Here is a 16,690-nt window from a genome sequence, read left to right on the forward strand (position 1 = left end):
TTGTGCTATGACGGGCACTAAGACAAGGCAGAGAGAATAGGAAGAGAGGCGAAGAGTGACGAACTTTGTGATCGGCAACACTCTGTTTGTTGTGGTTTCGTCAGAGAGAATATGGCAACTGTTTCTGCGGGTAACACTTCGAATGACTCTGTTGAAGTTTGTTCACGCGTTTAAGATTTTGTTTTGTTTTCGTCATCGTTACTTATCGTAATTGAAAATGAAGTGCATCGCGAGTTTTTGCCAAAATGTATTTGTGGGAGGTCTCAAAAACATCACATTCTTTAGATTTCCGAAAAATAATACAATTAGACAGCGATGGATTCAATTTTGCAAGCTACCGGATAATTATATCGTTACTGACAATAGCAGAATTTGCAGCGTAAGATGGTTTTCGATAACTCCAAAATCATCATACATATTACATTTATTTAAATATTTCCAGCTCCATTTCAACTACGAAGACCTTTACCGTATATCCGAAAACGGCAGGCTAATGAGGCTACCCAATTCAGTTCCGATATACGAAATCGTTGCGAATTTCGGCACCGGTGTTTCGGTTTGATAATCAATTGTTTGCGTGTTGGTATGAAACATAATATTATCATTTTAACAGGATCCGCCTAATGTTGTGGGCCTGGAAAGCACATCCAAAGATTCATTGGGAACTAGCTCCGGAACAACATTAACGGCGTTCTCGACGGAATGTTCTCAGCCCTCTAAAACAGTTGAAAAGTAAGTGAATTGTATAAAACCCAGTGCAGCTTATTCGTAACATGATTATTTTACTTATTTTATAGACTTGTCCGAACAGTATACAAGCTCAAACAACGGGATTTGCGGAAGAGCAAGACTATCAAACTTCTCCGGCAAAACTTAGCGCGTATAAAGAAGGTGACCGGTAATAAGGATGATGCTGCTGTAGAGTACGAAGTAGAAGTAGATAATAAATAAGAATAAAATGAATAAATTACACTACTTACGAGTTGATGACAGCAGATGATAAAATCACGATGGAAGAAAAATATCAATAAATAAACAAACCTTTCGGTTCCTGGTTACCGAAGTATATAAAAACATGCCTGCTAAGGTAAATAAGGACAAGTATATATGAAACACTAATTTGACGTTTCTCGCCCCAGTGTAAATATCAAGGAAGCGTGATAACTTTTGTACACGGCAAATTGGTATCGGTTATAAGATGAAATATTTCAAGATCACTCGGTTTCTGATAAATTAAAAGGGGCTAAACAGATCAAGTCGAAACGTTTCGTGTTTGTATTCGAAATCGGTTTCCGGCATGAATACAGAAAGAGAAAACACGTTCGACATGAATGCGTGAGGGAGAAAAATAGCAAGCTTCTAGAAAGTGAATGCGGTTTCCGGGAGATCGAAGAACGGGCATTCTTGTGACGATTTTAGAGGCGAACAGTCATTTCTTTTTGTTACGGTATCGAAGGTAACTGTCATGGCCGATTCGGCGGAAGAACTCGGACACTACATTGGCGCACATCACGCTCCGCGAGGGTAGGTATTTGCATTTAAAGACAACGGGCGATAGTTTGATTTTAATGAATGGCGGAATGCAGACTAGTTTTGAGCTGACATAAACTATTCCAAGAAGGCATTCAGTAGGCTCCACCTTAAAAGGTTACGAGTAGGCTGAATGTGAACAGAAACTGCCCAAACAGAATCATAAAAGAAATCACTCAACAGTAGGCTTCCTGTTCACAAGAGTAGGCTGTTGATGGAATGATTTCTTCTGCAGTGCAGTAGGCTCACTTGAGGGTGAGTAGGCTGACTGAAAAAAAAAAAAAAAGAAGGACTGAAATGAACTCAGTGGGAATTGATTTAAAGTGAGGTAGTGAATTCACTACATTATAAACAACGTATAAATGTACCGGTAATCAAAGAATCCACAAAAAACGAACAGTGGGTAATGTCTGTGACATAACCGCGAAGTGGACGTAGGACTTGACTTAACCATGCCTTTGAAGATGTATAATATATCCAAATCTCTCACGTCACCTAATTTGTATAAAAATCGGCGATAACAGCCCAAACATTATTATAACAATTTTCATGAGCAATATAGGAAAAAATATCTCAAAAAGAAAAGCTCTCAATCGATTTTTCATCTAATAGTGGAATTTTTTTGTGATTTATTTCATTATATGTCACAGATTTGTTATGTAAAGGTTATGAAAAAATCTTGAAAATCTGCTATTCGCGTATAACATTTTATCTCTAGAGTATTTTAGAATTTTTAAGAACTCTTTAGTAAGTCTATCAATGGCTCTCAGAAGAACCGTATGCTTTGAAAATAAACATTTTCTATGTCCATCTGTTGCGTTATGTTGCAGTGGGTTGTAAAACTAATGTTGGGTGCTCCGGGTGGAGCGCGAAACCAAAGCTGTCTTTATGCAGTGTAGGTATGTGCCGCCGTGTGTTGTTTCTCCAGATCAGAGATGCCAGATTTGAAGACATGTCTTCAATTTGAAGACATTTGAATCTCTGTGAAGACATTTTTTTCGTGGAGACATTTTGAAGACTTTTCAAAATATTTGAAGATTAATCTACTTATTTGAAGATACTCGAAGACAATCAATAAGCCAGCGAATAGAAAATACAATTTTATTACTTATAAGTTCTGCGACTTTTATATGCAAATTATATAAATATTTTAAAAGTTATAATAGTCTTTGTCTCGGGCTTAAAATCTCAAACATAAAAATACATTGACATTAGCCGCATTTTAAACGTCAAAGGCACTGAACTTTGAGTTGTGTGCTGTTACAAAAAATGCCGATGACAGCACTTTTTTTCTGTAAAAAGGTATTTCGGTCATTACATCGGAACGCAATGACCGATCTAATTTATTTTAAACGGAAAAAATAGACTGAATTTTTCTATGTCTAGATTTAATCTATTCAACCGTTGCGCAATAATTCATCTGATCTTTTCAACATTCCCATGTGGCATTCCTCTGAATACCCGTCGAGAATAGGTTTTGTGAAACTCTTTGAATTTCTCGTGGATTTTCAAAATAAATTTCAGTGAAAATATAGAAGAGTTTTTCGAGTAAAATAAGATTGATTTCCGATGAAATTTTTTTTTTAACTATTGCATTTATTTTACAAGCTCAGGCGTGTATAACACTTAACGGAGCCGAGATTCTTTTTGATATTTACAATTTATATCATTATTATCAACAGTTAGTAAGAGGGAAGGGACATAGACCAAGATACTCGTGGTGACTCAAGGTTAGATTGCGTAATTTGAGGACGGACGGGGTTGGGATTTAGGTTTACGGTATTTCAGCTGCTCATCCGGGTATTTGACTTTTTGACTGCTGATGCGTAGCGTCGTGCTCGAGTTATCGTTCTTCAGGGAGCATTTTCCGAATGGCCAGTGCTTCATGGTACATGGAACACGATGAAAATTATGAGAAACTTCTTGTCTAAATTCAAAAGAAATTGAAATCGTAGACATTTATGATAATGTTCGTATTGAATTGAAAATAAAGAAAATCCTTCAGGATATTCTTTTTAATTTCCACATTTTTTCCATGTTCTTGCGAGAAAATCATCTGAACTGCCATAACTAATACCTTTTAATTTTCACAAGAAAATTGCATTAATTAATTTCTAAAGACAATGCTTACATAAAGTCAGCATAAACTTGAAATTGTTTGTATTAAATAAATATTTCTCAAGATTTCCACAGTGAATTTCTACAGGATAATCCAAGGAAATTCCACAAAAAATCTGGTGGAATTTCAATTGAAGACTCAAACGAAAATTCAGAGGAAACTTCTTACACACTATCGTAAAATTCTTCCTTTGATTTGGTAATTCTTCTAGAAATATCTTTGAACATTCCAAGATTTTCTCTGAGAATTGCTCTATGTTTTTCTACAAAAAAACTTTCTGGAATTCTTTCAGAAATTTCTCCTAAAGTTCCTCCAGGAATTTGTTCGGAAGTTTCAAGAATTTCTCCGAAAATATTTTAAAAATTCCTTCAGAATTTTCTCTAGGAGCTCGTCCGTAAGTTCATCCATAAATTCCTGCGAACGTTCATCCAATTCCTTTGGAAGATCCCCCAGAAGTTCCTAAATAATTCTCTTGGTAGTTCTTTCACGAATTCCTCCAGCAATTCTTCCAGGAATCCCTCCAAATGTTCCTCCATGAATTCTTTCGAAAGTTTCTCCAGGAATTCCTTTGGAAGATTCTCCAAAAATATTGCCGAAATATTATCCAAGAATGCCTCTTGAAGAATACTCTGGAATTTCTCTGTTATTTCCTCCTGGATTTCTTTCGGAAATTTCTGCAGCAATACCTCAAGAATTCATCCTGAACTTCCTACAAGAACTCCTCCGGAAATTTCTTCAGGAATTCCTCCGGAAATTCAGTCAGTAGCTCCTCAGGAATTCTTAAGGAAAAAACTTCAGGGATTTCTCCAGAAAATACCTCTGGAATTCATCCTGAAGTTTCTACAGGAATTTCTTCTTAAGTCCATCCAGGAATTCCTCTTAAAATTCCTTCTGAAGTTCCGTCAAAATGTCTCCGGAAGTTCCTTCAGAAAATCCTTTGGAATTCCTCCGTAAAAAAATCCTTCAGGAGTCTTCCAGAAAGTTCTTCAGAAATTCCTCCAAAAGCTGATTAGGAATTTATTTGAAAGTCCCTTCAGGAAATCCTTTAAAAGTTGCTTCAAGTATTTCACGATAAATTTTGAACCCATACAGGGAATTCTTCTAAAAATAAGTTCGGAAGAATTCCACTTTTAAATTCAGTTAAAAAATTCGGTGGAATTTTAATAAAAGAATCAGTAAATAGAAAATCAAGGGGAAACTCGTTACACTATCTCGTAAAAATTTGAAAGAATACTTACTTGAATTCTAGCAACGAATCGCCTGCTTTGAACGTGCTTACAGTGGCACACTAGGAGTTAACTTTCTGAAATCAGTATGGCGAAAGGTATCTAAGGTTCGATTTCTCAAAATAAACATCTTCATCAAAAAAATATAACCTACATAACCAGTACCAAATAGTTTTTCATGAAAAGTTTTCAATTTTGAGAAAACCAGCGTTAGAGTCTTGGATGGTTAACTCATGCTGGCTATTTTGCGTATATACTATAGCGCCTGGATGCGACACCGGCGGGTAGAAAATCAGCCACTGCCAATAATTCATTTGAATGTTTAAAAAATCACATTTCCACATCAATAAAACAAGGAGATTATTAAATTTACAAACCTATTGGATTTTGAAATTCCTGATAATCATAATTTTAATATTGAAGACATTTGAAGACATTTTTACTCGACTCGGAAGACATTTGAAAATATCACCTGGCATCCCTGCTCCAGATGGAACCAGCGGGATACGAACTGCCGACCGATGAACCGGTGACCAATTGCGAGCATTATCATTATCTTTCTTGGCCCTGATAAGGGCCGGAAATTAACTTTTTCATGGACAATTGGTTGATCAAAAGAGTTTCTTGATCGAAACCAAAACACACACACACGGTTTCTTCAAAAACATCGCAATTCTTTCTCTTGCTATTCTTCAGCCTGTCTCGGATCGATATTGATGCCGGGCGGCCTCGGCTCGACTCTGCTGCTGTTGCCGGTATCTGCTCGGCATTGCTGCGGTGTCGGGTCTGTGGGGTGGACTGCTTCTGGAACTTCTTCTACTGCTGTACTCATGGCTATGCTTCGGATGATGTTGGCCTCGACTCTGCCGGGCCGAAAAAGTGGATAGTATGGACGATGCTGCCTTGCTAAAAGGTGTGAATGCTGTCGAATTGATATTACTGTTTCTTGGCTTGTCCCGGTCATAATGAAAGGAAAAAAAATCACGTTGCGCTATTTTATGCCTTCTCGTCAGACCCAGCAGCAGCTCATTCGCAGCTTCGACTGAGTCCGAGTCCATGCGATATCGACTGAATAAGGAAATTATTTAACTCTTATAGCCTTGAAAAGGGCTGTTTGTTTCGGCTTGGTCCAACTAATAAGGAAGAACTGAATGCTCTGTAAGCGAATGTACTTTTCTTTTATACTTAATTTTGAATATTCTCTGCTTCCCGATTGGTCGGCCAATCAGTAAGCGTCTTGTATCCCGTTCCTTTGTCAGCCGTAGCGTCATCATCATCGACGCGTTCGTGATGGGCTTCTTCTTCTTTCTTTTGTTGCTCGCTGTTGGCCACAAGCCAGGCAATCGAGCTAAGAATTGCTGTTTCGGTGGGAAGTGCGGAAGTGGGAGAACATTCAGTCACGTTCGCTTTGTGCGCGAACAGTATCAAACAATGTTTTTCTATATAAATCGATTGATAGCTTTTCATTTTGAGATATCTTTTTAAATTGCTCACGAAAACTGTTATATACTAATGTTTGGGCTGTTATCACCGATTTATTTATCTAAATTAGATTATGTGAGAAATTTGGACATATTAAGTGTCTTTAAAGGCATTGTCATGTCTAGTTTTTCGTCCACTTCGCGGTCACAGTTCTTGTTATGTCACGGTTATAAAAAATCTTGAAAATCTGCTATTCGCGTATAACATTTTATCTCTAGAATATTGGATTTGACACCCAAGTACATTTTCTAACGCGGAGGGTATTTAAAACTTTGATATTATATATATCAGTGGCTCTCAGAAGAACCGTTTGCTTCAAAGAAATACATTTTCTATCTCCATCTGTTGCGTCATGTTGCAGCGGACTGTAAGGCTGATGCTGGGTGCTCCTGGGTGGAGCGCAAAACCAAAGCTGTCTTCATGCAGCGTATCCGCTTGACGTGTGCTGTTTCTTCAATGGAACCAGCGGGATGCGAATTGCCTTAATGCAGCATGCGACGAACCAGTGACGAATGCCACCCAATTGCGAAAATTATTATTAACTCTCTTGACCCTGATAAGGGCTGAAAATCAACTCCTTTCGGGGAACTGGTTGACCGAGGGGGTTTCTTTACTCGAAACCAAAACACACAAACGCGATTTCTTCAAGAACATTGCAGGTCTTTCTCTTGATTTTCTTCAACTTGGTTCGGCTCGATACCAATGCCGGCCGGTCTCGGCTCAACACTGATGCTAGTCGGCCTCAGCTCTTCATTGATGCCGGCTAGTTTCGGCTCGACTCTGCTGCTGCTGCCGGTATCTCCTCGGCATGTCGGCATGCTGCGGTGTCGGGTCTGTAGAATGGGCTGCTTCTGGAACATTTTCTACGGCTGTACTGGCATGCTTTGGCTGATGGTGGCCTCGGCGCTGCCGGGCCGAAAAGCGGATGATGCGGACGATGCTGTTTTGCGAAAAGTTGCGAGTGCTGTCGAATCGATGCTGCTGTGGCTTTGCTTGTCCCGGTTAGAATGAAAGAAAAATATCCCGTTGGAAGTTCTGAACAGAATGAGAAGGAAAAATTGCATCACCCTCTTTTATGGCTTATTTTGGTGCGCAGTTGCAGCTTATCCGCTAGCGTCTGCACCCATCAGAATCAAGCGAACAAATGACGCGAGGAACAAGCGGCACCCATTTTATAGGTTTCAGTGCAGTCAATGTTTTGCTTCGAAAACAGTTTTAGGCCTGATGAAACAAGTTTCTCGGGTCATATCAAGTATGAATATTAAAGGCATACTTAAGATCTGCCGATTAAGGGGTTTTCCGAAGAGATCCGTTCACTGGGACAAACGCTATTATCATTCAAAATCTTTCAACACAGCGTAACGCGGTAGATTTAGAAATATTGAAATGACACCCGGTATAGTGAAGAGAGACGTAAGTCCTACGTCAAAATGTATGAATGAGATATTGATTAGTAACTAAAGTAAAATATTATTAACATATTTTATACACATCAATAAACGTACCTAATTCAAGTTACTAAAAGCTGAAATTTTAATCAATGAATTTACAGAGAGGCACTGAAGAGGAAGAAAAAGACCTCAGCTACGAAAGCAATAAAGCAGCGGAAAATTATACCAAGTGATCGTCATCCGAAAGTTGTAAGAACTGTGCGAACAAGGGTCATTAAGCGTAAACGGTTTGAAGAACTGGAAAGAAGCTTAGAGGAGGAAAAGAGTCGTAACGCTTTGTTGCTTGAGGAGATGAATAAATTGCGAGAAGTTCAAAACTGGGTACCGAAACAGGAATCGAGAAACCTCTGTCGGACGCTGGCGGAGAACTCGCTGAGCGTAGCACGATTGAATTTGAAGCAGTCGGACCGTCTAGTACTCGGCGTGAAAGAGAAACTACGGACTTCGAGGAGTCAAAATTCATGGCTTCCATCAACCAACTCTCAGTGTCTTCCATATGTGTACCCGAGTGCAGACCAGCAAGCGAAAACGAAGAAATCGGCAGACACACATTTGAGCAATGGCGTGACCTTCTAGTTGATTCACTACAACTTGCGGGTATAACTGATGAGGCTACAAAGTACACCATATTTAAGGTGAAGGCCGGGCCACGCCTTTTGGATATTTATCGAAATTCCAAGGCTGACGAGACAGCTCCAGACGCAGAAATATACCCGTTTGCTCATGCTTTGTGTCGTTTGAAAACATATTTTGGATCAGGTAATAAAATGAGATACTCAGATCATTCGATGATTGGTATATACTTCTGTATAAAAAATATATATATATAATCGTTATTATTGCCGTCCAAATGCATTTGATACGTTGGTTCGACATTGATTTTACGATTATTATATCTTTTAGTGGAAATATGTTACCATTATCGATTGAATATGGTTTAATTTTGAATGAAAGAGGCATTTGATAGACATTTGATTCTAACTAGGTTCGGATACACTGCTTCAACGACGTAGGCTCGCTTTGATGGAGCAAAAGGCCGATGAATCAGACCTAGCGTTTATAACACGCGTTGGAACTGCTGCTAGACTGTGTAATTATGGCAAAGAGAAAGAGTTCGAAGAAATCGTCGGGACCATCGCAGCACACGCTCAAAGAAGAGAGGTGCGTACGATGGCACTGAAGCTCTTGGGTAGAAATGGAACCTTCTCCGACCTAGTCGACAAAGTCCGAGAAATAGAGGCCATTCGTCTCAACGAGCAGTTCTTCGCTCAAAAGCACGGATCAAATAACGCGACTGTCGTTGCACCGGTCAGAGCCGACTTCCCTATGCGCGGCGGTGGTCAGCAAAGATATCCAGGAAGAGCGACATACCAACGAGGTAACCGCAGCATCTCAGTAGGCGCCCGACGTGGGGGCTATCAAGGGATGTCACGAAACACAGGCGCCCGTACTGGTCTTTATACACAACGCAACAACGAACCTCAAGCAACTAGATGTTGGAGGTGCACCAGCGTTTACCACGTACCGGCAAGATGTCATGCTGTCGACAAAGACTGCAGAAAATGCGGGCAATTAGGACATATTCAAATAGCGTGTCCCCTGCCTCCAGCGGCAGCCTTTAAGAAGCAAGATTTTCGGGTCCAAGAATCTGTTGCTGAGTCCAGTCAAGGCACGATTGCAGCGGTCGAGAAGTCTGAAGACACGGCAGCGACACAAGAAGTAAGTGAGAAAGCTGAATATTATTCAGCTAATGTACATGATTGAATCTGTTTTTCCTTTTTCGAGTTGAAAGGCTGCTCTACCTGCCGATTTCTTGTGCTCATTATCTTCTTCATCTTTGCTTAATTTTGACTTTGAAATTGTTATCATTCTTTGAGCTATTTAGTTACATAACAAGTGAAGAGAATAATTTGAAATGAAATACTTTTCTTGATTTTGCGTTTTAATACTATGAATTTTACGGATACTGTACCTCAAATATCTTGAAACACACTATATGACGTTGCACAAAAAAAAAATAAACAAAAGTAGCAAAAACTCAATCTTATTACTTTGATCTTCGACAGATCATATCACTGAACCAGAAATCTTCTTGTGTTGCTGCAATTTCATCTGCGAAGGACGATGGATTTATAGTAGCGAGAGTGGCGGGTATGCCATGTCGGTTTTTGATCGACTCCGGGGCGCATGTGAATACCTTCACCGAGGACATGTTCACGGAACTGATGGGAAGCGGGGTCTACGGTGCGGACGTTTACAATATAAAACAAGGATCAGATCGGCTACGCAAGCTAGAGTCAACCGATATTATCGAACGGGTAACAGATCAAATGGATACATCCTTTTGTTCTTCCATGTTAGTCGTGCCGAAGGCCAAGAATGACATTAGGTTAGTGATAGATCTTCGAGGGCCTAATCGATATGTCCACAGAACCCCTTTTGCGATGCCCACCTTAGAAAGCATACTCGCCGAATTAAACGGAGCGAAGTGGTTCTCAACAGTAGATTTAAGCAACGCCTTCTTCCACATTGAGCTGGACCAAGGATCTCGACACTTAACAAACTTCTGTACAGAGTTTGGTATGTTCAGATTCGTGCGACTCCCGTTTGGGCTGTGTAACGCGCCGGACGTGTTTCAGGAGACTATGCAGCGAAAAATTCTCGGTGGATGTAAAGGCGTGAGAAACTACCAGGATGATATCCTTGTTTATGGAGCCACTAAGGAAGAACACGATGAAAACCTGGCAGCAGTTATGGCTAGGCTTCGAGACCATAATGTAAGGCTGAACGAAGCAAAATGCGTTTTCGGTAGTCAAATAGTGACCTTCCTTGGATTTACATTGACCGGTGACGGTTGGAGGATAGAAGAAGAAAAGCTGAGTGCGATAGAAAGTTGTAGGCGACCGGAAACATGTTCTGAAGTCAAAAGTTTCCTCGGTTTAGTGACTTTCGTCGATCGCTTCATTCCCAATAGGGCTGATCTAACTCAGTTCCTAAGGCCATTGGCTAACGCCGAAAAATTCTACTGGACCAACGACGAGGAAAAAGAGTTTCAATTCTTGAAGACTGGAGCGCTAAAAACAATCAGAACTCTCGGATATTACAGCCAAACGGACCCAATTGAACTGTATGTTGACGCATCCCCAGTGGGCCTGGGAGCCGTGTTGGTACAGCATAATAAAAATCAGATTCCTCGAATCATAACGTGTGCTTCGAAATCGCTCACTCATACGGAGAAAAGATACCCTCAGACACATAAAGAAGCTCTAGCAGTCGTCTGGGGTGTAGAGCGTTTCTCCACCTATCTTCTCAGCAGATTTTTCGTAATCAGGACGGACGCCGAAGCAAACCAATTCATATTTAATGGCACACATCGTCTGGGAAAACGAGCATTGTCACGAGCCGATGCATGGGCATTGCGTCTACAATCGTTCGATTTCGAAATTAAAAGAGTCCCAGGAAACAAGAACGTTGCAGATGCCCTCTCCAGGCTTATCTGTCAAACACAAGAAGCGGTTCCAGTTGATGAAGATGACGAGAATCATTTTCTGTACGCGCTGGACATAGGGCATATGGATATTACATGGGGAGAGATAGAAAAATTTACCGAAGAAGACGATGAACTACGGAGAGTGCGAACAGCCCTCGAACTGGATAGTTGGCCAAAGGATTTACATAGATACGAAGCGCACAAGAAAAATCTCAGATACCTCGGATATCTCATGTTCAAAGATGATCGCGCTATTTTGCCTGAAGCTTTGAGACAGGTAGCACTGCGGGCGGCACACGGTGGACATGTTGGAATCGTTGCAATGAAAAAAATTATGAGACAGTTCTTCTGGTGGCCAGGTATGTCAACCGCCACCGAAAAGTTCGTTAAGGACTGTGAAGTGTGTATACAGCTGTCCAGGAAAAATCCGCCCATTCCATTGTCAAGCAGAATCCTTCCCGATGGACCTTGGGAGGTGTTACAGGTCGATTTCTTGAAAGCACCTGGATTCGGAACAGGCGACTTCCTAGTAGTGGTAGACACGTACTCTAGGTACCTCAATGTGATCGAGATGAGATATACCGATGCGGATAGGACAAATGCAGCACTTTGCGGAATATTCAAGCAGTGGGGCTACCCGCTAACCATCCAGAGCGACAATGGACCACCATTCCAAAGCGCAACTTTCATAAAATACTGGGAGGACAAAGGGATCAAAGTCCCAAGTCAATACCGCTGTGTCCTCAAACGAATGGCGCCGTTGAAAGGCAAAACCCTGGCATCATAAAGGCTTTAGCTGCTTCGAGATTGGAGGGTTCCAACTGGCGTCGCGCTTTGGAGCTTTACGTCCATCATCGTAATACTCTAGTTCCGCACTCCAGATTGAATATTACTCCGTTTGAATTGATGGTAGGATGGAGGTACAGAGGAACCTTCACTAGCTTATGGCATCCTTCCAAATCTGACCTGGACCGGCTTGATGTTCGAGAATGTGACGATCACGCGAAGTTTGTAAGCAAAAAAGATGCGGATACATCCCGACGTGCCAAGAATTCTGACGTTAGAATTGGTGATATGGTACTCATAGCGCAGCAGAAAAGAGCAAAACCGATGCAGTTTTTCCAACGAACGCTACCGGGTTATCGCGAGAGACGGTGCTAAAGTTGTACTGATGAGTTCAAACGGCATTCAATACTCTCGAAGCGTAAACGATGTCAAAAAGCTACTTTGAATTCGACGGCGGCTTCCAATATTCGTCAAGATTTCGACCTAGATGCACACGCTCAAGACGGAATTATGGAGCTTCCAGCAGCAGACAGTCCAGATGATATAGCAGATGAAGATGTTTCTAGCAGCGAAGCGAATGAAGATATCGATGAACGTCAAAATCTTGGAGGTACAACTAGAAATCTACGCCAGCGAACTCATATTCAGCGACCTGCTCGATACGATGAAAATTTCGTCTACAGTGTCTTCAATTAAGAAACCACGGTGACCATGGTAACAGCTATATGAGAGTACAGAAGGAGAATGATGTAGAGTACGAAGTAGAAGTAGATAATAAATAAGAATAAAATGAATAAATTACACTACTTACGAGTTGATGACAGCAGATGATAAAATCACGATGGAAGAAAAATATCAATAAATAAACAAACCTTTCGGTTCCTGGTTACCGAAGTATATAAAAACATGCCTGCTAAGGTAAATAAGGACAAGTATATATGAAACACTAATTTGACGTTTCTCGCCCCAGTGTAAATATCAAGGAAGCGTGATAACTTTTGTACACGGCAAATTGGTATCGGTTATAAGATGAAATATTTCAAAATCACCCGGATTCTGATAAATTAAAAAAAGCTAAACAGATCAAGTCGAAACGTTTCGTGTTTGTATTCGAAATCGGTTTCCGGCATGAATATAGAAAGAGAAAACACGTTCGACATGAATGCGCGAGGGAGAAAAATAGCAAGCTTCTAGAAAGTGAATGCGGTTTCCGGGAGATCGAAGAACGGGCATTCTTGTGACGATTTTAGAGGCGAACAGTCATTTCTTTTTGTTACGGTATCGAAGGTAACTGTCATGGCCGATTCGGCGGAAGAACTCGGACACTACAGCTGCTTCAAAACTTTTCAATCCAGATCAAATTTGCAAACTGCAAAGAAATCAAAAGCAGGTTAAAAATGGAGCGACAAAACAATAACGGACAGTTTTGAATATCGCTTCGCATGTGGATCAAAAGGCTACAATTTTCTTCGTGACGAAAAGCACTTCCCAATTCCTTCGATTCGCTCCCAACAGGATTATTTGAAAAATCTTCATTTCGATAGTGGAGTATTAGGTGAGGTGTTCACCTTGATGGAACCGAAGGTGAATTGTATGTCATCTACCGAGCGAGATTGTGGCATAGTTGCGGACGAAATGTCGATAGACCCGAGTAAGACCTATTGTTGCAACAACAAGAAATACTTCGGTGATATCACCATTCCCGGTCAGAGTGGAAAAGCCACGCATGCGCTTGTATTCATGCTGGTGGGCGTTTCAAGTCGATGGAAGCAAATAGTCGCGTATTACTTCACCGGAAACTCAATACCAGAGGGTTTCATAAAAGCCACAATGATTGACATCATTAGTAGAGCAGAACAGATTGGATTGAAAGTTCATTTTGCAACGACTGATTGCGGTCCCAACAATGTTCGAATGTGGAATGATTTCGGGTTGAATCATTCGAGGCATCAAGTTCTAAGCAGTCCTCCTTTGGAGCATCCTCTTAGTGATGAACGGAGCTTCGAGCTAATTCCAGACGCTGTGCATGTCTTCAAGAGCTGCGTCCAAGGATGGGTGAAGAATCGATTCATTTATCTTCCAGCACATGTCGTGAGAGAAAACGGTCTAACATCGGATGTTGTTGATATTTTTCATTTGCAACAATTGGTCGAATTTGAGAAAGGTAAGCACTTGAAGATGGCTTCTCGACTAACCTGGAAAGAGGTAGATTTTTTAAACGGAAATCGCCTTGATGCAATGAAAGTTGCCAATTCTTACAAATTGGTAAATCACGATGTTGCTGCTGCCTTACGATTCATGAGTGCTGAAACCGGAAGAAAGGAACTCCTAACCACGGCTTTCTTCATTCAAAACGTTTGGCGGTGGTTTAAACTTATGTCATCTCGTCGGTCAGCCTTGGCGCTTTCTCTCCATAACAAGGAAGCATACCAGGAATCTACTAATTTTCTCTCGTCGTTCCGGAAGTTTATTTACGAATGCAAGGTTGGTGTTCGTAAGATCTGGAAACCTTGGCAAGCAGCAGCAATCTTGTGTACAAATTCCATCCTCCGTTTACAAACGTATTTCTTATTCGACCAAAAATATCCTTGTCTGTTTACATCACGCTTCACACAAGATTGTGTCGAGAATATTTTCTCGTTAATAAGATTCAAGCAAAAACGTCCAACTGCTCTACAGTTTAAAGACAACCTTAAGCTGCTTTCTGTGTCCCAGTTTATGATGCAAATCCCCTCTTCATCGTATGATCCAGATGACAGGACGTGGCTAACCGACTTTACGGTTAAGATTCGACACCTGAACCAAACATCCGATACAAATAATAACGGACAAGATAACGCACAATTTGACATTGACTTTCCCAACGAAATTTTTGATGACGAAACATTCGACAACTCGGAAAAAAATCAGATATACCATATTGCAGGATACATACTAGGGAGCGTTGCTAAGAATTATAAGGTTTGCGAAGATTGTTTTATGCCATGTATTAGTGAATATCCATTTTTGAAACCGTATACAAAATACTCGATCTTGAAGGACTATACTGGTGACTCATTGATTTACGTTACTGAACCAGTTTATATGTTCTTTGTGGCGCTTGAAAGAATTTTCCGCGAAAATATTGGAAAGTTCGAGCACAACAACCATAACATTGAGTCCAATTTAACTATTTTGATGCAATCGTTAAATTTTTATTCATTTGAAACATGTCACGATATCCGTTCAAAGATTATTAACAGATTTGTACTCTTCAGAATTAAAATACATGAACCATACAAGGCGCGAATGATCAAGCACGATAGTCGATCAATGGCACTGTAAATGTTTGCGAGAATACAAAATAAATACTTTATTCATCACAAAAACTCATATTTATTTTAAAAATCTTGTTTGTTTTAATCTTAGAAAGTTTCCCCCTAAATATGATTGCACCGATTACAATACTTCCTTTCACCAAATCAGCAAACATACGTTTCTGTTTATTTTGTTCGATAGGATCCCAGTTTGACAGTTCGATAAGGTATTTTTGGCTTCACACTCTTCGCCTCTCTTCCTATTCTCTCTGAGACAAGGGAACGGGGCGAAAAGGGAGGCAGGATAACGACGAGAGCCCACGACACTACACACGCTATTGTTGGTGTTCTCGCCGCACACAACACTGCAACTGGGTGGATGGATGGTGGCAGGACGGCAGCGTCTGTGTTGGTAGAGACGCACGATGGATGACGACTGTCGGCGTGGGACGATGCGATGATGCTTGCGCCTGCGATGGACGCCGAAGAAACTGCAAAGTTTTGCGTAGTTTTGCAAAACTAACGAAATGGTTACTTAACTGCTTCAGCTAAGCACCACTTCCACTCAAGCACTATGCTTCAAAACACTTTCGAAAAAAAAACGCTACCTGTACATCAGGAAAAAAAACCGAATGAGAAGCAGACCGTACGCGAACTTACAACCGTCTCACACGGATGCTCGACGTGGAATGATGGAGAGTACTGTCGATAGAAAATCCTTCCGCACGCGATGGCATATGAGCAAATCAAACCACCTTCCTTTTGCCAGTGGAGATATATCAGCTTCCACACTGATATTCTTCCCTCCCCCTTCATACGGGAGTTTGGCAGAAGGAAGGTCGTGCGATATGTGCCATCACAAATATTGCATTGCAATCCGCTCGTTTTCAAATCAACTTCTATAAAAACATTCTTCATGCCTGCCGTATCCTAACGGAACTATCAATTCTATACTTTCGCCTCTAATTCTATCATGAACATGTACGTCTAAGTTTGGAAGATGATATTAGCAATTCCATATCATTGTAAATCGTTTAACTTCACCTAGAAGTAATATATTCAAATCATTAATTAGTATATAGCATTGTCAAGCGGTTAAATTCTCGATCAAAAGGAGAGGATGCGCAGGATGAAGATGTGATATCCCAATGGTTCACATGTAATGATTAGGTTATTGATTGATTTGCAGACCCCTTTTATAGTACGATCCAGACTTTAATATTGTCTAGCATACAAAGTATTTAAGTAGAATCTTATAGAAGAGTCAAAGAGTGGGTTTTACTTATACTCAACGATTGCTTTTGGCGTTC

At 40.6% G+C, this 16,690-nt stretch overlaps 3 protein-coding genes across 3 annotated transcripts; all 3 read left to right on the plus strand.

Moving 5' to 3' along the window:
• The first annotated feature begins 320 nt into the window (after positions 1-320).
• LOC134222871 (uncharacterized) lies at positions 321-951 on the plus strand. Its single transcript, XM_062702013.1, has 3 exons — positions 321-556; positions 614-732; positions 798-951. The coding sequence occupies exons 1-3, from the start codon at positions 494-496 to the stop codon at positions 949-951; spliced, it is 336 nt and encodes a 111-aa protein (XP_062557997.1). The 5' UTR covers positions 321-493.
• Positions 952-7,059: 6,108 nt separating this feature from the next.
• Positions 7,060-9,794, plus strand: LOC134222872 (uncharacterized). Its single transcript, XM_062702014.1, has 3 exons — positions 7,060-7,318; positions 8,142-8,567; positions 8,794-9,794. The coding sequence occupies exons 1-3, from the start codon at positions 7,060-7,062 to the stop codon at positions 9,570-9,572; spliced, it is 1,464 nt and encodes a 487-aa protein (XP_062557998.1). The 3' UTR covers positions 9,573-9,794.
• A 167-nt stretch (positions 9,795-9,961) lies between these two features.
• Positions 9,962-12,085, plus strand: LOC134222873 (uncharacterized protein K02A2.6-like). The gene has a single exon (XM_062702016.1). It carries the CDS (start codon positions 9,962-9,964, stop codon positions 12,083-12,085), a length of 2,124 nt encoding a protein of 707 aa, XP_062558000.1.
• The last annotated feature ends 4,605 nt before the right edge of the window (positions 12,086-16,690 follow it).

Source organism: Armigeres subalbatus, chromosome 3 (assembly GCF_024139115.2).
Source record: "Armigeres subalbatus isolate Guangzhou_Male chromosome 3, GZ_Asu_2, whole genome shotgun sequence".
In the NCBI taxonomy this organism is placed as follows: Eukaryota; Metazoa; Arthropoda; class Insecta; order Diptera; family Culicidae; genus Armigeres; species Armigeres subalbatus.